The 21,056-nt window shown below is 40.4% G+C and overlaps 2 protein-coding genes across 3 annotated transcripts; one reads left to right on the forward strand and one right to left on the reverse strand.

Moving 5' to 3' along the window:
- The first annotated feature begins 2,818 nt into the window (after nt 1-2,818).
- Nucleotides 2,819-8,537, forward strand: PRSS37 (serine protease 37). 2 transcript variants are annotated; one of them, XM_024758046.1, is made up of 6 exons: nt 2,819-2,845; nt 3,187-3,301; nt 5,201-5,342; nt 6,638-6,891; nt 7,506-7,642; nt 8,283-8,537. In XM_024758046.1, the coding sequence occupies exons 2-6, from the start codon at nt 3,268-3,270 to the stop codon at nt 8,421-8,423; spliced, it is 708 nt and encodes a 235-aa protein (XP_024613814.1). In that variant the 5' UTR covers nt 2,819-2,845; nt 3,187-3,267; the 3' UTR covers nt 8,424-8,537. The 2 variants fall into 2 exon arrangements, with proteins under 2 accessions (XP_024613814.1, XP_024613815.1); XM_024758047.1 differs by lacking the exon at nt 2,819-2,845 and having other exon boundaries at nt 3,268-3,301; nt 6,638-6,888; nt 8,283-8,423.
- Nucleotides 8,538-18,890: 10,353 nt separating this feature from the next.
- Nucleotides 18,891-19,838, reverse strand: TAS2R5 (taste 2 receptor member 5). The gene is given in 1 exon segment (XM_024758079.1): nt 18,891-19,838. A coding segment is annotated over 1 exon segment (948 nt).
- Nucleotides 19,839-21,056: the final 1,218 nt, after the last annotated feature.

Below are 21,056 nucleotides of genomic sequence, written 5' to 3' on the forward strand. Positions count from 1 at the left end.
GATACAAAAATCCTTAACAAATATCAGAAAATTAAATCCAATTGCAAAGGAAGAAATATAATTGTCCCTTCCTGTAGGCGACATGATTGTCTACATAGAAAATCCCAAGGAATCTACAAAAAGCTCCTAGAATACATGAGTTCAGCAAGGTCAGGGAATACAAAATCAACACATAAAAATCAGTCGCACTTCTATATACTAACAATGAACATATGAAACCTAAAATTAAAAATGCAATATGATTTACAATCACTCCAAAGAAAATGAAATAATTAGGCATATAGTTAACAAAATATGTACAGAATCTTTATGCTGAAAAATTTTAAATGTTGAAGAAAGAAATCAAAGAACTAAATAAAAGGAATAACATGCTGTGTTCATGGATTGGAAAACTCAACATAGTAAAGGCAGCAATTGTCCCCAGACTGATTGACAGGTTTAATGAAATTCCTATCAAAATTCCAGCAAGGTCTATTAATTATGGAGAGAAGCTTATTGAAAATTTATCAGACATTCAGATGAGGTTTTAAGCCCATAATAAAAGTTTTAGGACTTCCCTGGTGGCGCAGCAGCGCAGGAATCCACCTGCCAATGCAGGGGACACAGGTTCGAGCCCTGGTCCAGGAAGATCCCACATGCAGCGGAGCAACTAAGCCCGTGTGCCACATTACTGAGCCTGAGCTCTAGAGCCCACGAGCCACAGCTACTGAGCCCGCATGCCACAACTACTGAAGCCCGCATGCCTAGAGCATGTGCTCCCCAACAAGAGAAGCCACCGCAATGAGAAGCCCACACCCCACAACGAAGAGTAGCCCCCACTCACCACTAGAGAAAGCCCGCTCACAGCAACAAAGACCCAATGCAGCCAAAAATAAAAATTAAATTAAAAAAAAAGTTTTAGTTAGGTTCTACAAATGACTGAGCCTGTACAGAAAATGACTAGTATATTACCTATTTCCCAAACTTTCCTGTTCCTAATCCATCAGCTCTCCCTCTCCAACAAAGCTCCACAGCCTCATCTCCTAGTACAGCCCCAATCAAGCATGAGATACCTTCAGTCACTCACCAGTTATCATCAGCAAGGTTAATAGGATACACTTCATGTTGATGCCTGAATCTTGTCCTGAGGATAAGGTTGTAGTGGAAACTAACAGGCACAAAGCAGGGATAGCAGGTATATCCTGCTTGGGGATTCTGAACAGCAGGAGAAAGTGCAGGTGAGAGAACTGGGGATGAGGATTCTACAAGTCTGTCATTTAGAGGCTTCTCCTTCCAGTATTGATCCTTGGTGTAAACAAAATCCTTAGAAACAAAATCTGAGTAAAAGAATGGCAAGTTGAGCAACAGTAGAGAGGCACATGCATTAGTTCAAGTGAGACAAGATTATGGCCTGGATTGGGTGAGAGCAGGGTGAATGGAAAGATATGGATGGCTTTAAGAGACTTCGGGAAGTAGGATGGACTTTGGGATTGAGTGGTCAGAAAAAATTTTTTAAAGTGGAAGGTAGAATTGTCTTCTAAAATAAGGAAAACAAGTAGCAGAATGAATTTGAAAGGCTGGAGGAGTAAGGAGTTTAATCTTGACATGCTCAATTTCAGGAGCTGAGAGGAGACACAAACAATGGTTTCCAGGAGGCAGTTGTATATGTGGGACCAGAGCTCTGGGCTAGAGATACCAATGTGAAGCTCATCAACAGGTAGCAGCGTCCCCAGTGCCAAGGCCTCCAGAAAATCTGCTTTTCTGTTCTTAGTCCTCACATCCTCGAACAAGCCTCAAACTCCCTTCCTGGTCCAGAATCTTTCCAAAAGATCTAGGAAAACAACCTGAAAGTAAAGTATATCTCTTTCCCAAATTTTTACCTGTTTTAACTAATCCCACCCCCACCACAGAAAACCTTCCATAACTCCATCCTGTCTAGGAACCTCAAATATATTTCATAAACCAGCCCTACTCCCAATGTAGCTCTGTGTTCATTGTGAGGTCAAGAAAGTACGTGTCATGTTAAGTTCTCATTCCACACTTCAGGGAATTTATGTGAGGGACTGTATAGCTTTCCCAGATCCATGAATGCTGGTTAATGAGCTGAAGCCTGGAGGATGTGGTTGAAAAGTGGTGGGTATCCAGTAGTAAGATGTAGATTGTACTTCTAGTCTTTCCAGCCATGTGTGATTTGAGAAAATCATTTAAATTCTCTGTTTCAGGTCTGTCACCTACAGGTCAGGAAAAAAGAAAAAATGATACCAGCCCCACCCCTGTCTCGTCTTTCCAGGGTTGCTGTGACACTGAAATGAGATTATGAGTTTAGGAAACTTTCAGGGTCTAGAATGATACAAAGCATAATTAATTTTACATCTCAGACTAACCTGATATAAAATCACCACTAACAATGTCTGTAAAGAACTTAGCTCAGTGTCTGGGATGCAGTAAGTGCTCAGTGAACGTTAACTATTAGCTCTTTGTGTTCCCAACTAGCCAGGGATGATGGTGGCAGTCTGTTATTGGCTGAGAAATCTTTTCATTAGGTAAAAAACACTTAAAGGTACTGCCTTCTGAATTGTCACCAGCCATTCAGTAGATCCTAGATCTAATGTAATCTAGAATGTAAGTCATTCTCCAACTGTCAAAAACAACCGCTCAATGAATGCTTTCCATTTCCACATTTCCATAGCTCAAAGGTGCTGATCGCAACAGCCAGACCAAGCTGGTGATGATGGCTGAGTGATGAAATAGTGACCACTGGGACAGATGAAGTTAGTGTAATAAAGATGGGAGGGGCTGAAGGAAAGGATAAGTAACTGTTAGGGAGTTCAGAGCAAACCTGAGCACACTGTCTTCGTGAACTAAGGTGGAGAATCCTGTCCCCCACAGCCCTGGCCGGAAAAACTCCATGGGGAGATAAGTCCTAAGCCTGGAGCTCCCTTTCCCACAGACAGTTTAACTACTTTTAGGCAAATGGGCTTTTAGGGACAGCAAATAGAGGGACCTGGATGCAGAAGTCTAGGAACTAGGCTTCCTTGTCCTTCCCTAAGAGACCCCAATAGAGGCACAGTCCCCCACCTTCCCTGGAGCAGAAGGGCCTCCATCTGCCTATCTGGAGCCCTCTTCCTCCTTCCTGTCTATGCCCAGAGCTGCTTTTCAATCCCACTGCGTGCCCCCATGCCTAACCATACCCACTGACTCTCCTAGGTGTTCCTGAGGAAAATACTGAGCTGAGAGCTCCATTTTCTGCTGGTCTTCTGCACCTCACAAGGAAAGATTTAGACGGCTATGAAATTTATCTTCTGTTTGAGTGTCCTTGCTGGTATGTATCCATGACTTTCTACTCTGTCCTATAAGGCACGGGTTAATATAGGATGGAGTGAGGCAGAGGCAGGATGTGTGGAAGGTGCAAAAGAAGAGTCAAGAAAAACTGTCAGAAGCATAATTAGGGGTCTCCCCTCTCAGACTCCAAAGGCTCTCGGGACAGGCTGAGCCCCAGTGCTAAGCTATGGGGTAGGTTATGGTGTACACCTGCCTCAGAGAATGCTCAACAGTGAGTGTTCCACCCTGGTTATTCCAAAATGTGGGCTTCATCACACAGTGGGCAAGCCTAGTGTAGTCACAAGGACAGAGTACTCATTTTGACATCTGATATGCACCCTTTTTCAAAAGCTTAGAGACTCAGAATGCAGGGAATGGAGAACATGGGAGCAAAAGATCAAATGCTAGGGCCCTATGTCCTACACTTCCTGACTACCATGAAGTTCTTCTGATGGCAGAATTTGCTGGTGAGGCCTTTCCCACCACACCCTGACTTGCCTAGGTTGCATCACAAATCAGCTGTGTGAGCTTGGACAAGTTAATTAATCTATCTGTGCTTCAGTTTCTACAGTCAAAATGGGGATATTACTACCTACACTATAGAGTCATTGTGAAGATTAAATAAATCCATGTAAAGCACTTAGAACAAGAGCTCAATGTCTCTTGTCCTTAATAATACTCCACCCTTTTTTCCTTGGGGTTTCTAACTGTGTGACCACACAGAGAAGGGTGTGGTAAGGTACAAGACTGGGCTTGGGGAGGATTAACATAAGAACGAAGGGCAGCTGAGACAAGGACAATATTTCTGATACTAGAATCAGCCTTCCTCCTCTTTATTCTCTAGTGTTTTTTTTGCTGTTTTCTTTTTGGTTTTTTTTTTTTGCTGTACGTGGGCCTCTCACTGTTGTGGCCTCTCCCGTTGTGGAGCACAGGCTCCAGACGCACAGGCTCAGCGGCCATGGCTCACGGGCCCAGCCGCTCCGTGGCATGTGGGATCTTCCCGGACCGGGGCACGAACCCGCGTCCCCTGCATCGGCAGGCGGACTCTCAACCACTGCGCCACCAGGGAAGCGCTCTAGTTTTTTTTTAATAACATAATTCATTTATCAAAGCACTGCATGTTCATACTAGAAAATTTGGAAATATTAAAAAGTAGAAAAAATAAACATCATTCATAATCCCACCTCAGTCAACACATGCTAATGCATTGTCTGAATTTACTCCCAGGCTTTATTTATTTTTAATGGTTTATTTTTGTTTCTTTACTTGTTTTTAGACAATTAGATTACTGGATTAATGTACATTTTTATTTTTTAACTTAAAGGTTATCAATATTTCCTTTGCTGTTTAATATTCTTTACAAATACAATTTTAATATATATGACGTTCCATTTGTTCATATACTTTTGTATTTCAATGTCCAACATTACTGCATTGGACACTCATATTTCAACCATTTAGCTATTATAAATAGTGTTAAAATGAGCACATTTATTAATAATCTTTGTCTACATCTGATTATTTCTTTAGAATCAAGAATTCTTGGCTTTGGAAATATTAGGTCAAAGGTGACGAACCATTTACAATTTTTGATGCCCATTTCTAAACCACTTTTCAAGAAAATAGAATAAATTCCCATTCCTATAAGCACTAAATGAGAGTCTCTCTCATTGTACTTTCTTATACTGAATATTACCAATATTAAACAAAAATGATTAGTATAAATATTAGATGAAACACTATGTCATTTTGATTTACATTTTGATTCGGAAAAAATGTCAAACATGTTCACATTTCCTGGCCAACTGATTACTTCTTTAAAATCATCCATATTTCTATTCAACTAGGAAGTTGTTGATTGTCTTATTCGTTCTAAGAACATCTTATATATGTTTCTCAGGGACAATTTTCCCCGCTCAATCATCTGTGCAGAAAGAAGACCATGCCCCCTATTTGGTATACCTCAAGTCTCACTTCAACCCCTGTGTGGGTGTCCTCATCAAAAGCAACTGGGTGCTGGCGCCTGCTCACTGCTACCTACCGTGAGTGCTGGGCATCCTTACCCACTACAACAGCTACTACTCATTCTGCGTCGGTGGTTCTCAAGTAGAGGCAGCTTCCCCTCCAGGGTATTTACATTTGGCAAAGGCAGACATCTTTGGCTGTCGCAATGGGGTGAGGGATGGGGGGAGGCTGTGCTAAGGGCGCCTACCCAGCGAACAGAGGCCAGGGCAGGGATGCGGCTAAACACCCTACCGCACACAGAGCAGCCCCACCGCAGAGCAGTACCCAGCCCCAAACGTCAGCAGTGCAGCTCTTGTGGAGCCCCGTTCTAAGTACTATGCCTCCTCAGTCTCCCTTCGGTTTTTAAAGTTTTTTACTGGCAAATAGGAATGTGTTTTGTCAGTTAAGGGACCAGCAGGTAACTGATGGTACACTCAAATTTGATTAAGTTGAGGAGAGTTCATAAAAAGAACTAATGACAAAGATATGGTCTCGTTATAGGGAAAACACAGGGAATAGTTCAGTCCCCCCGCGTTTAGTATTAGAAAGGTGCAGTTACTACCCCTAGACCTAAAGCAGCGGGGGAGAGAATGTTTACAAGGGGAGAGGGGGAAAGAAAGAGAGAGAGAGACACAGAGAGACAGAGAGAGAGAGCGCTGTGCGCAGGTACTGCCTGATAGGGGCTGTAACCATTGGTCAAGAGACAGCCAACAGCCACGCCCTGTGGCAACCTTACAGGAAGAAAGATGGGAGGATAAATACTCCAACCTCTCCCTTCTCCCTCCCCTTACTTTCTGGTACTTCTTATTGGCCAAATACGAATCAAACGCTAGAGGACCAGAAAGCCCACTGACTTAATCCACATATATCACCTTCCAAAGTACAGAGCAGGATGAAAGAGTTGTGAGTAGATCTGATGAAGCAAACAGGAGATACCCAACACTCAAGTCACCTCATTCTCTTACCTCCACCAGAATGGAAATAACCCAATCTGATAGGCTGGAGCTGGAAAGGAGGGAAAATAATATTTCTACGCCGTGCATCCTTTTCTTCTCCACTACATTAAGGAAACTACATAAAAAAACATAGTGGTTAAAGGCTCCACAACTCAACTGTGTGACATGGGTGAATACTCTTATGTGCCTCCGTTCGTTACTTCATCTGTAAAATGGGGATTCAAAATAGAATCCACCTCACAGATTTGTTGTGAGTGGTAAATGACGTAATCCAGAATCCAGATACAGCCCTTGGCAAAGTATCTGGCACACTATAACATTCAACATCAGCTTTGACGACGATGATGATGATTACTTCCAACCCTTTATCCCTCCAGAAACCTGAAAGTGATGCTGGGAAATCTCAGGATCAGAATCAGAGATGGGACAGAGCAGATAATTGACCCTATCCAGATTGTCCGCTACTGGAACTACAGTCATAGTTCCCCCCAGGATGACCTCATGCTCATTAGGCTGGCTAAGCCCGCCATCCTCAACCATAAAGTCCAGCCCATTCCCCTCGCCACCAGCACCGTCAAGCCAGGCACCATCTGTATGCTTTCAGGCTTGGACTGGAGCCAAGACAACAGCGGTGAGTGCACCTCCCACCGAAAACCAGGGTCATCAGTTATCCCTGAAGAGGAGCACCCATGTCTGTATAGCTGAGAAGGGAGGAGAACGGATGGAGACCAAAGGGAGATACTATATGAGGGGTCTGACTAAAAGAGACCCTCCCAGAAGTCCAAAGCCCCTCCCTTCCCAGGGTAACTAATGCTCCACTGCTTCTTCAGAGCTTTGGCAGAGGGGGCCACCAGGCCACCTGACTCTGCACAGAGGCCACGCCATTCCTGATCGTCAGAGGTCCAATTCACGTTAAAGAGTCTGTGCTCCCCTCTCCCATACTGGCTCACTTAACATGTGGAGGACACCAGAGAACTTGAGTCAGGTCACCTCTTATGCCTCCAAGAACAGACACAGAGAAGAAAGAAAACTCTGCTTTTTAAAGGGACATAAAGGCTATTTCGAAATCCTCAAGTTTAACTCTCCTAACCATGCACAAAATCATGTCTTCCCTTTGTCTCATTATTTTCCTCAGACACACACAAAACACCAGTTGAAATAGAAGGTGGTAATTGGAGCACTAAATAACAATTGTGAAAAAAAATTGTGAACAGGAAGGTTTCTTTTATCCCTGTCTTCCCTCAGGCAGACACCCTGATTTAAGGCAGAACCTGGAGGCCCCCATGATGTCTGATGCAGGCTGCCAGAAAACCAAACAAGGAAAAAGCCACAGAAACTCCATATGCGTTAAATTTGTGAAAGTGTTCAGTCGAATTTTTGGGGTAATCTTTTCTCTCTATTCAACTTTCACTTACTTGTATTATATATGTCAAGTTAACTATTTATCTTTTCTCTCTATTCAACTTTCACTTACTTGTATTATATATGTCAAGTTAACTATTTAATCGTGATATTTAAAAAATTGAAAGCCCACAGCTTCATAATTTTTTGAAAATTTGATAAGGCTGCAGCAAAGCCCCCCCATTACCTTCAGTAAAGGGCCCTCCTTAGAGATGTCTGCATTCATTAAAGGGCATCACGCAGTATCTAGAGTTAATAACACTTTGCTAGGTTTTTATTCTCATAGATGCAGCTATGAAACGGGCATTGCTTTTAAAAAATTAACTGAAACTTTTCACCAATTGAAACTGGCTTCACCAGTTCAAACAAATGGAGTTTGACTCATTCTACATGTGAGTTCTAGCAAGGTTTTTCTCTGACTTTCTCAATGTCACACAAGATTAGTTACGACAAAGCTAGATAAATGACTCAAGCTTCCAGTCTCCCAACTCAGTGCTCTTTTCTTGAGGCAGCATGCTACCTCTAGACAGGGCGCATCCACATTGCGGACGAGAGGGCTCCTATAGGGAGAAGATCTGACCATATCTGTCTCTCTCCCTCTCTCTGCATGATCCCTTGTAGGAGGTGGCCGTTGCTACTGTCATCTGCAAAGGCAAGCTACAGGGGATCGAGGTCGGACACTTCATGGGAGGGGATGTGGGCATCTACACCAATGTTCAGAAATATATCACCTGGATTGAGAACGTCACTAAAGACAAATAGGACCAAACTACTCCCTCTGCATCCCAGTGGCTCTGCCATTGACAATACTAACCGCAACTTTCCCCAAATTCAAAATAAAACATCCAAATAGAAATATTTGGATGTATCACACCAGTATCCTATGTTTTCTTGTTTGTGTCTCTGTCCATATCCCATAATGATCTGAAGAACCAAGAACAAAACATGAAATAAGCACTTTCTACACTGTACTGGGTTATATCCATGATCTCATTTAATGCTTATAACAAGCCTTTGAGGTTATCGTTTATTCCTACTATACAAATAAGAAAATTGAGACTAATATAGGTTACTTAACATTATTATAGCTGGTAAATATAAGAACCTGAAATGGAACCCCAAAATGTCAGATTTTCAGCCCTGTGCTCTTAGCCTCGAAATTATAGGCAAGTCCATAGCATCACAACAGATGCTGGCTTCTGTTTTCCTGCTACCTCTCTTAACATTCAAAGGGCTTGAAGCTCTCAATTGTGTCTCAGATCTTGGGTACTGAAATAAACTCTCCCAAAAATGCAGCAGGCTGAAGGGAGAGAGCTAGTGGATGGGTAGGAGGTTGAAAAGAAATGTCAGGACAGTGACATTGTCCTGACAGTGACATTTGGACAGTGACAAGTCCAAAGGGAGGCCTGGCAGCTCCAGAGCAAGATGAAGAAGTCATTTAGATCCAAGGAGAGCACAGTATCAGGGCAGCAGCAGAGCTTAAGAGGTAGAGATAGCTGAGAGGAGGTGAAAGAAGGGCAGAAATTGGGTTTGGCCTCAGACCATGGGATTAACAAGGTCAAGAAAGCAGGTACCAGTCCTCTGGTTGAGAACTTGGTAAAACATCTCTCCAGGTATCCCAGATCTGGAAGTGATAGAGGAATTCAGCATACCCAAGAGATTTGGTCACATAGGACAAGGAAGGTTAAAGTAATGTCCCAGCAGATGAAGATTCAGGAAACAACCCCACACTATCCTTGAGTAATACTTTCTATTCCCAAGGTTTAAAATACAATCTATACTTTAATGACGTCTGTGTCAGGCAGAATAATGCCCCCCCAAAATGTCCACACCCTAATCTTCAGAACCCATGAATATGTTACTTTACATGGAAAATGCAGCTTTGCAGATGTGATTATGCTTATGGACGTTGAGATTATCCTGGATTATCTGGGTGGGACCAATGTAATCACGTGGGCCCTTAAAAGTGGAAGAGGAAGGCAGAATATTTGGCCAGAGAGACGTGACAACAGAAGAGGCAGCAGAGATTCAAAGCATGAGACGGACCTACCCCCCACTGCAGGCTTTGAAGATGGAAAAAGGGAGCTACAAGGCAAGGAACATGAGCGGTCTCTAGAAACTGGAAATGACCCTCAGCCACCAAGTAGCAAAGAAATGGGGACCTTAGTCCTACAATCCTTGACAACTTGATTTTAACCCAGTGAAATCTGTCAAATTTCTGACCTACTACTAGTACTGTAAGATAATAAATTTGTATTGATTTAAGGTAATACAATTTATTGATTTAAGGTGTTTGTGGTAATTTGTTACAGCAGCCACAGAAAACTAATACAACTTTTAAATCCACAGCCCCTAAAAGAACTGCTTTTTATAATGGGATTTAAAAACCTTCAATGGTGTCCGATTGCCCTGAGAATATCTAAACTTATTAGAATGGCATCCAAGCCTCCTTGATACTTCCCACCAATCTCATCACACTCCCAAAATAGAATTTCTAATACTGTCTTGCCACTTGGCATTGCTTCCTGACCCTGTGAAATGTAAATCAGGCTAAAAAGAATGTCAGAGGAAAACATTAAAAAAAAAAGGCCAACATCCCCTTTCCTTTTAAGGTAGCAACCTGGTCAAGGCACAACCTTAACAAACTTAGATCCATTAAAAAAAAATTCCTTGAGTTGAAGTCAAGCCTTCAAGTGTTGAATGCAAAGGCAACAATATTCCAGGCGAAGTAGTTCCTCTACTCCCATTGCCTATGACTTAGGCATAAATAAATCATATCAATCACTCTTAGAAGTAGATTGCAAACTGTGCTATGTTCAAATGTGTGAAAACTCCCTTAAATGCTGCCATGCGGCTGCTGTCTCCTCAAATGATGCAAAGAACAATTATGCAATAGAAGCAACAAGAAAGATTAGGACTTGTTTAAATCAAAATTACTGCCAATATGACAAAAGATAACTCAAACAGCAGTGTAGATCTGGATCACCATTCAAAATCATCTGTCCTGTAGCCTCAGCCAGAGGATGACCAAAAGGAAGTCTGAGAAATGAAAATTAAATCCATAGTCCCACCTGTCAGAAAATTATCAATTCTGCAAAACAAGCAAGAACAAACCACAACCTGTCTGGAAAGAAATGACCACAAAACTTTCAGATTCCAGATGGAAAAAGAAACACTGAATGCACTCTGTGCTCCAAAGCCAATTAAAAGTGACCAATCCTTATCCATTGCCCATTTCCAAAAGCTCACCCAGCAAAGATCACCCAATTTATAATCATAAGAGCTAGCCCTTAAAAAACCTTCTGTAACTCCCCTTCTGTGGACATCACTGATGTTCTGTTCTTAATAAAGTTTTCCCTAGCTGGAACGATTATTAATAAATGACTCTGCTCTTGACATAGGCTTTCCTGATGATTCTGTGCAGATTTTAACAGCTTGTATCTAAAGCGAAGCCTCCACTTATTCACTAGATCCCATCCCCTCTCTTCTAGTCAAGAAAATCACTCTGGTACTATTTCTCTTTTGGTCTCTCGGTCTCTCAGTCTCTCTGTCTCTTTCTCTCTCTCTCTCTCCCCCCTCCCATCAGTCCCATCAACACAGAACCATGTTGTTATATCTCCCATTAAAAAATTGTATTTAGATCTCATGTCCCCTGCCCCGGCTACTATTCTCTCCTACAATTTATAGCAAAACTTCTTGAAAAGGTTGTCTATTTTCACCAATTCCTCTCCATCCCAGTCTCTTGATCCAACTCAAATCTGGCTTTTGCACAGCACTCCCTCTAAAACTACTCTTTCTAAAATCACCAATGACTTGTATATTTCTAAATCCACAGGTCAATTCTCAGCTCTCATTTTACTTGACATTATCAACATCAATTGAAAATGTTAGTCATTCCCTCTTCCTGGAAACATTTTCTTTACTTGGCCTCCAGGACGTCATCTTTTTTCCATCTATCTCACTGGCTACTTCTTTTCAGTCTCCTCTATTGATTCCACCACATTTCTCTAACCTCTTAACGTCAGAGTTCCCCAAGTTTTAGTCTTGGCCCTCTTCTCTTATCCATATCATCCACTTCCTTACTGATCTATGCTAGTCTTAAGATTTTAAATATGATATATAATCTAACAGCTCCCAAATATATATCTCCAGTTTGGACTTTTCCCTTGATGTCCAGTCTCATGTATTTTACTCATATAGTCTACTTTGATATCTAATATATATCTCAAACTTAACATGTTCAAAACTGAACTCCAAGTCTTACCCACAAGTCAACCAGCCTCACCCACGATCTTCCCCATATGAACTGATGACAAGCTGATGATCCTGCGATTTACTCAGGCCAAAAATTTTGGAGTCACTTTTGATTCCTCTCATCTCTCATATCTTATATCTAATCTATAGGTAAATCCTGCCAGGTCTATCTTCAAAACATTTCGACAATCTTACCACATCTCCCTGTCTCCACTGCAACCACCCCGGTAAACTTGGAGCAGCGCAATATACCCCAACCCATTTTATTCTTCTACTTTTGCCTTACTAAATTTAACCTATTCTCAGTACAACTACCTAAGTGGTCTTTTAAAACCTAAGTCAAGTTTTGTCACTTGCCTCTGCTAAAAACCCTCCAATCGTTCCCCATCTCACTCAGAATAGAAGATAAAATTCGAACAATGGTCTATAAAGTCCCTAAAATCATGGGCTCCATGGCCCCTTTGACCTCAGTGCCCACTACACCCTCTACTCCAGCCACAGTAGACTCCTCGCTCCTCCTTGAACACATTAGACACTTTCTTACCTCAAACTTTTACACTTTCCCCAGGTTCCTGCATGGCTACCTGCCTCACTTCCTAAAATCTTTGTTTAAATATTTTCTTAGTGAAGTCTTGTCTGACTAACCCTATTTAAAATTAGGATCCCACTTCTGGTGGAAGTGCATATTCATTTTCTACAAAAATTTGGCAGTGCATATGATAAACCTTCGAATTATGCCCATTCTGCCTTCTACCTTTAGAGTTTTACAAGGATGTTTGCTGCAGCACTGTAGAGAGCAAAAACTGGTGGGGTGGGGGCCAGAGAGTATCGCTTATTTCTAAAAAGGCAGTACAGCCATACACAATAATACGTGTGATCATTTAAAATGGTGTTGAGAACAGTGAAAATGCCATGATCAGGGGTGAGAAAGTGAGGATGAGGAATGTGTTTATGACAAGTTGTAATAATAAAGTGTGACAAAATGTGGCTCCGGAGCCTGAATGTACCCAGAAGGCGATGACGATGAATGGACAAAAGAAGGGAAGAGGGTATAAAAGAATATGTATTGTCATAAAAATTATAAGACTCAGTTTATGAAATAATATATATGTTATGGCTCCATTTTGGTGCCCATAGCTGTTCATTCAACAATATCTACTATTCTAAACACTGAAGACACAAAGAAAACCAAAGAAAAAGATTCTTGTCCTCAAGGAGTATACATTCTAGTTTAAAGGTACAGGTAGTTAAATTTTAAAATGTATGTCAGATAAGTACTGTGAAAGAAAACTAAAGTGGAATTGGGAGCACTGGGGTAACATTTCAAAGAGAGTACATATTGAGATTCATTTGACAAGGATCCCCAAAACTTGAGCAGGTTCTAAGAATTCTCCTTGGGAATGCAGAAAATAGAGTTGAAAGGTGTTTGGGAAAGGTGGTGTCTGCTCTCCTAGAGATATCATGATAAACAGAGAACAGTGAAAATGCCACGATCAGGGGTGAGAAAGTGAGGATGAGGAATGTGTTTATGACAAGTTGTAATAATAAAGTGTGACAAAATGTGGCTCCGGAGCCTGAATGTACCCAGAAGGCGATGACGATGAATGGACAAAAGAAGGGAAGAGGGTAAGGGATCCATCCAGGAAACATCCAGGACATGGATCTCAGGAGTAAGGATTTGGATTGGTTACTGCTCCTGTGGGGATACTGGGAAAACCCAAAGCCAGTTTGCAAAGCTAGGGGCCTTGAAGTGAATGCTGCTGTCATCAGATGTTCCTCCAACTCTTTTACTAGTTCCTCAGAATTATCCAGTGCTGAATAATAAAACCTTATTAAAAGAAAAAAAGCCTGAACTGTTGATACCTGTTTTTTAAAGTTATCTTTTACCTTATATTCAAGATAAGTTCATCTCAGTGATACTATGCTAAGAGAACTTCAATGAGATTAATACTCTATTTTTCTTAACCTTTTTTGCACATCTGAATCACATGAGGAACTTTAAAAGACATAATGCCTGGGTCTTATCTCAGAGATTCTGATGTAATTGCTCTTGGGCAAGACCTGGGCACTTGGGATACTTTTTAATCTGCCAAAGTGATTCTCATATGCAGCCAAGATTGAGAACCTGAAACTGACTTTCACCATGAAGCTTGTACTAACTAAAGCTTTCCCAGAATTTTACAGCACACTAGAGGCTGCGAAAAATGGTTTTCTGAAAACCCAGGTTTACTAGTTTCATACTGCTATATAGAAACACACTAACGTTTGGGTATTGACCTTATATATAGCTACATTTCTAAATTAACTTATTTCCTAAAATTGTTTAGATTATTGGGATTTTCTATGTAGACAATCATATATTAAAATAATGAGTTTTATTTCTTCTTTTCCAATACTTACATCTTTAATTTCTTTAATGTGTCTTTAAGTGTATAATCCAGTGGTTTTTCAAATAGTCACAGACTTAAGCAATTATTACCACCATCTAATTTTAGAACATTTTCATGACCCTGATAGAAACCTATACCCGTAAGTAGTCACTACCCAATACCTCTATTCCCCAGCACCTGGAAACCACTGATCAACTTTCTGGTTCTATAGATTTGCCTATTCTGGACCTTTCATAGAAAGGGAATCATATAATATGCAGTCTTTGCGACAGGCTCCCTTCAGTTAGCATAATGCTTCAAGGTCTATCTGTGTTATAGCATGTATCAGTACTTCTTTCCTTCTTATGGCTGAATAATATTCCATCGTATGAATATGTGTGTGCATGTACACACACACACACATTTTGTTTATCCATTCATTGGATGATGGACATTTGGGTTGTTTCCACTTCTTGACTATTATGAACAGTGTTGCCATGAACATTCATTGGTAAATTTTTGTGTGGACATATATTTTCATTTCTCTTGGCTATATACCCATGAGAGGAATTGCTGGCTCATATGATAACTGTATTTAACATAAAATGTAGAAGTTCTTGAAGTCACTCCACTAGCTCCCACTAAAGGAAAGCCCCTCAGCAAAGTTTTCAGCTTTGCTCTTAAAATGCTTATATATTGCTAACGTTTTCTCTTTAATTGAGAGAAAGTTGCCTCCAGTGGTTCCTTTCGTCTTCAATCTATATGCTTAATTTTTTGGACTGTTTCTCCTATTTCCATCTTTTTATTGCTTCCTGATACCTTCTGAGAGAGTTCTTTGAGCTGACCTTCCAGTTCATTCATCGACCGTCTGCTGTATCGATTCTGCTACTTAACCTCACTGTTGAGTACATTATTTCATCTAATTTAAAAATACATATTTTAGAAGCCAAAGGGAAATCAGACTTTTTTTCACCACAGGACCTGTCATCTAGGGCAGGTGTGTGACCTAGAATCAGCCAACCAGAAGCTCTTAGCTAGGGCTTATGTACTATGACACAAAGGGACACATTCACAGAGGCAGTGGCACTGTCTAGGACATAATGCTGACAGTTGAAATGTGAGTGTTGCTGCCAGCATCAGTCCCTCTAGAGTGACTTGGTTGTGTTCTCAGCTGTTTAAACCCTCTTGGTTCCCATTCTGATGTTGACTCTCCAGACTTCCCATTGATTCTAAAAGATAGCCAATTTCCTTCCAATAAATTAATTTCCTCCTTAAGTCATTTCAAGTTGGACACATGAGTTGGGATGTGGGAAAAGTACATGAGAGTTAAAGCACTAATTTCTACATAGTTAGATTCTGTAGACACTGTCATAAGTTATGGTTCAAAAAGTAAAGTGAAAAACATATTACTTGAAGTTACAAAATTAGTAATCAGAAGAATGACAAGTAAATAAAACTAATCAAATATAGGAGAGGGGAATAAATTTGGGGTTAAGTGAGATGATTCCCAAACTTTGATGAATGGGATTCAAAAGTTACAGTTTCAAAGTTGATAAACCAAGTAAGAAAGGCAAAATATTATTTAGAGATGTGAAAGTAATCACCAGAAGAACTAAGACAAATGGTAAAATGTGACCACATCTGGGCAGTGGGACTAATAAGGAGTGGAATGGGAAATGCTGCTGTACATTTTCTACCTTTCTGTATTGTTTACATCTTTTCCAGTCCCCCTCTAGGCTGCACCATCAGAGATCATACCACATAACAGAAAGGGAAGTAGTAAGACCTACACACATACATACACACTTATGCACATGAACATGGATCCAGCTGCAGCTCGGAGAATGCAAACTATAAAAGATTTAATTACAGAAGATTCAATTCAAAAGCACAGATTTGCCTCCAGATTTGTTTTCTTGGATAAAACACAAAGTAGCCTCACATCCATCATGAGCTAAATCACGCACGGAAAAGGAAGGAAATCCAACCCCAAAAGATGACTGGGAAAACGCAAGTGTTTTGTCCCTAAGAAAAGCAAGTCATAGATACTTCAGTCTGTCATGATTTTGGATCTTGACTCCCAGGCATCCCACCAACACCAAACATGAAAGATTAGTTGCTTATTTCACCTGTTTAAAAATACTCTCAAACTTGAGCATTCCACAGGCTAATCCCGGCATGAAGTCTTACAAGTATGAACAAGAGGAACTTAAGGTTTACTGGTAAAAGCACAAGACTTGGAGTCCAAACATTTGGGACTGTTTTATCTGACTGTTTACTAGTTGATGATGTTAAGCAAATCATCACTCCAGCCTGAGTTTTGTCATCTATAGAATGGGGATAGAATTACTACCTTCATAGAGTTGCTATTAAAATCAAATGAGATAATAGACTACATATAAGAATACCTGATAAAGTGTAAAGCCCAATACAAATGTTAGGTTATTATCATTATGACAGCTGGTCACAACAGAGAGCTGTACAAAAATAGGCATGGCATAGTGGAAAATTCATTCTACTACTAAAAATATAACCCTAGAGAAGCATCTCCATACTTGAAAAGGATGAATATTATCATTTCCAGAAGACAAAGATGGTGCTTGACCTCACACAGCTCACAGTGACATCAGTGGAGCTATCCCTCCCTTGAACTATGACTAACATCCACATGTGGCTAGCACATACCTCAGTTCACAGCTTTGGATAAGGAAAAGACATGTGTTAGAACATGTTAATGAAAGTAGAAGTGAAAAACAAATTTTAAGTATATCAAGTATTGTCCTTTGGATTACAGATCCTTTAGAACTGAACCAAAGAAAATGTGTTCAAATAAGCCTAAAAAGAAGGCTGAGAAAGTATATACAAAAATGGACAAGATTCAAAGGAGGGAAAGGCAAAGCTAACTCTTTAGCAAAGTAGTGTGATATAAAGGAAAGAGCCTTGGACCAGGAGTCTGAAAAGTTAGTTCTGGCTCTCTACAAAACTCTGGGCAGGCCATTGCCCTCTCTGGGCCTCAATTTCTCTATAATATATAAAAGGAGTTAAAAGACTAGTAAACACAGCTAATCAATCATTTACAAAACATTTATTGTTTATTATGGGCCAGGTAATATTCTAGGCACCAAGAACTTAGGAAGAAACAAAAACAGACACAGTTTCATGGATTTGATGTTCTAGATGATCTCCATCCAACTCAAAGACCCAACATTTAACTCTGTTAAAACAGAGTTTTAACTCTGACTTTAGGCTGTAGAGAGGCCAGAGTAGACAGTCAGGATGGTCAAATGACCAAAGAAAATAAGGCTTGACCTCTCCAGGGAGCAATGTTCTTTTGGGGAGCAGAAGCAAGTGCCCCTCACTCCCATCTTGCCCCACACTAGGTCCTGGGCTCAGAACGTAATACCAATTGTGGCAGCCAACTGATTTTTATCCTGAAAGGCAAGTCTAGGGCTCAAAGAAACTCCCAGAAATAGAAATATATTTTGTTTTATTTTTCAGTTAGATAACGAGACCAACTACAGTAGAGAAATGGGAAACTTATTTGGTACTTTTTTTTAAGCTTATCTAAAATGACTAAAATTAACAGATAGATGAAATTTCATAAAAATTAAGGATCACTATATTAATTGTTCCTAATCTCGATTTAATAGGAAAAACACAACTTATTTATGTAATTTTAAAGGAAATGAATTATTTTCTGTATATAAACAGAACATAACACCTCATTTACCAAACATAAAGCCCTAGCCTTGATTTCTCTCATATATTAAAATAATGTACTTTGCATTGTGAAAAGAGAAACAGTATTGATTTTTATTCTGCATTTTCTATTGTCCGTTTATTGATATAGCGTTAAAGAAGGAAAACTTTTACTCAGCCATTAAAAAGAATGAAATACACACACTACTATATATAAAATAGATAACTAATAAGAACCTACTGTATAGCACAGAGAAATCGACCCGATACTCTGTAATACCCTACATGGGAAAAGAATCTAAAAAAGAGTGGATATATGTATAACTATAACTGATTCACTTTGCTGTACACCTGAAACTAGCATAACATTGTAAATCAACTATACTCCAATAAAAATTTATTTTAAAAAAAGAATGAAATAATACCATCAGCAGCAACATGGATGGACCTGGAGAGTATCATACTAAATGAAATAAGTCAGACAGAGAAAGACAAATATCATATGATAGCGCTTATATGTGGAATCTAAAAGAAAAAAATGATACAAACAAACTTATTTACGAAACAGAAACAGACTCACAGACATAGAGAACAAACTTATGGTTAGCAGAGGTGGGGGAGGGGGAGGGGGAGGGACAGATTGGGAGTTTGGGATTGATATGTACACACTGCTATATTTAAAATAGATAACCAATAAGGACCTACTGTACAGCACAGGGAACTCTGCTCAATACTCTGTGATAATCTAAATGGGAAAAGAATTTGAAAAAGAATAGGTACATGTCTATGTATAACTGAATCACTCTGCTGTACACCTGAAACTAACACAACATTGTTAATCAACTATACTCTAATATAAAATAAAAATTTTTTTTAAAAAGAAGGAAAAATTTTAAATATGTAAAAGTCAGCCCCCTTTTGGAGAGCTATCAAAAAAGTGTCTCAAAACAGTCTCCTGACCACTCCTTTCTCTCCAAGTATATACTGTCTTCCACAGGATTCTCTGACAAGTCTGCTTCATCCTGGGATTCCCCATGATCAATATGACAGAATGAAGAGAAGCGTAGGCAGCGATGAGTGTCTCAGAGATGAAGAGAGCGGTAAGATCAGCAGGAAAAGACCTGGAGGTGATGGAGAAGGGGCTGGCCAGGATGTAAACTATGTAAAGTATAAGAAAACAGCCCAAGGACTTCAGGACAGTGATGTGAGCCTTGGCCTGAGCATCTCTCCTGCCGACTGTATGGACATTCATCTTCCTGCGGTATCTACACAAAGAGACAATCCGCATCCCAGAGGAAATAAGCAACACCATGAAGGGCATTATACTTCCTGTATTGAGCCATAATATATACAGATAGTGCCAGTTTGAATGGGGGTATAAAATGCTGCTGTTTCCGTGGGAAGGATCGGAGAACTCTAAGCTACCCTGGACTATAAGTAACAAACTGATCATGAAGTACACCAGAAGGCACCAGTGACTCAGGCAACAGGCCCTCTGCTTCAGCCACAAGTAGACAGGGTATTCAAAGGTCATGATCTTCCTGCAGTAGAAGACACTGAGAAAAGTGGCAAACCACAGGCTGGTCTGGCTTACTAAGACCCAGAAGACATTGAGATAGCAAAGCCAATGGCTGCTCTGGAAAAGCGGAAACAGACTTAAGTCCACCATAATCAACCACTGTAGAAGAAATCAACAGACAGCCAGGCCCAGGACAATGAGGTTATATGAGGACCCCTTGAATTTTCTGAGCCGTTCTCCAAAACTCCAAACCACGAGGACTCCATTTCCAACCAGGCCAATGAGAAATTCAGCCACTGCTACCAGCATTAACAGTCCTAGGACAGCAGTCAGCATGGCTGGGGAAGTCTCTCACTGCTGTCTCAGCAGGTGCTCTGCTTCAGTGCCGATGAATGCGAAAGGCTCCTGGCTGAACTGCAGACTCCCTGAAGAGGATACAACACTCACAGTAAATTTTCATATCACAAAATCTGGATTTGGTCTTACCCTTCTGTAACCTGTCCTCAAGCATAGACTGAACAGCTGTGACCAGGAACAGAGAGTTTAGAAGTTATAAACCCCTCTATATTTGCATCCACATGAATGAACCCTGAACAAACCCTGAGACTAGAGATTTGAAAACGTATCAGAAACACCAACTCTCCTTCTCAAGGGTCATGGGCTAACATCTAGATACCAACACATAATATAATAAGATCTCTCAATAAAAAAGACCAAAACAGTCTTAGGTTCTATACAGTGCCAGATGTGAGCTCATTCATATAAAAAAGAAAATTTATTTTCATAAAAAGAGCTTTGAACATATAGGCATGAAAGCCAAATAAAGTCAGAAATTAAAAATATATTTCATTATTAAAGAGAGAAGTAGGGGAAGTTTGGGGAAAGAAAACAATCACAGAACCAAAACATACTTTAAGTGCCAAATAATAAAAAATATAGGAGGTCAGGTAGAGGAGCCATTACTATTAATCAGGATCTTTGAGATCATCTGCCCTTTATGATCAATTATCCACACACACTTGACTTAGCATATATGTCACATCAAGGTCTTAGAGGAAGGAGATGAGCTCAAAGAAGTGAAAAAAGACTAGCAGAGTAATCAAGAAATATAGGAAAAGTGCTTCATTTACTGTTCAGATTCCACCTACCTTGGGACCAGACAAATGCAAATGTGTTTATGGGAGGCTTAATTCTAAGATGGCGCCCAAGGTTCCCACCCTTTGGTGTACATACCCTGAATAATCCTTGAGCAGGGGTGGGACTGTGAATAACATGGAATGTCACTCCTGTGATTAGGTTATATTACATGGCAAAGATGAAGGGCTTTTGCAGATGTAATTAAGGTCCCTAATCAGTCAAGTTTGAGTTAATCAAAAAGTAGACTATCCCACGTTGGCCTGATTTAATCAGATAATGTCTTGGAGGAGGAACTGGGCCCTCCTGCTGGGTTTAAAGAATCCAGCTGCCATGTTGTGAGAGAGCCACATGGTGAGAAACTGTGGGAAGCCTCTAGATGCTTAGATTGACCCCACCCCACCCCCGAATCCCACCACC

The sequence above is a fragment of the Neophocaena asiaeorientalis genome, unplaced genomic scaffold (assembly GCF_003031525.2).
Source record: "Neophocaena asiaeorientalis asiaeorientalis breed wild unplaced genomic scaffold, Neophocaena_asiaeorientalis_V1.1 scaffold206, whole genome shotgun sequence".
NCBI classification, from domain to species: domain Eukaryota; kingdom Metazoa; phylum Chordata; class Mammalia; order Artiodactyla; family Phocoenidae; genus Neophocaena; species Neophocaena asiaeorientalis.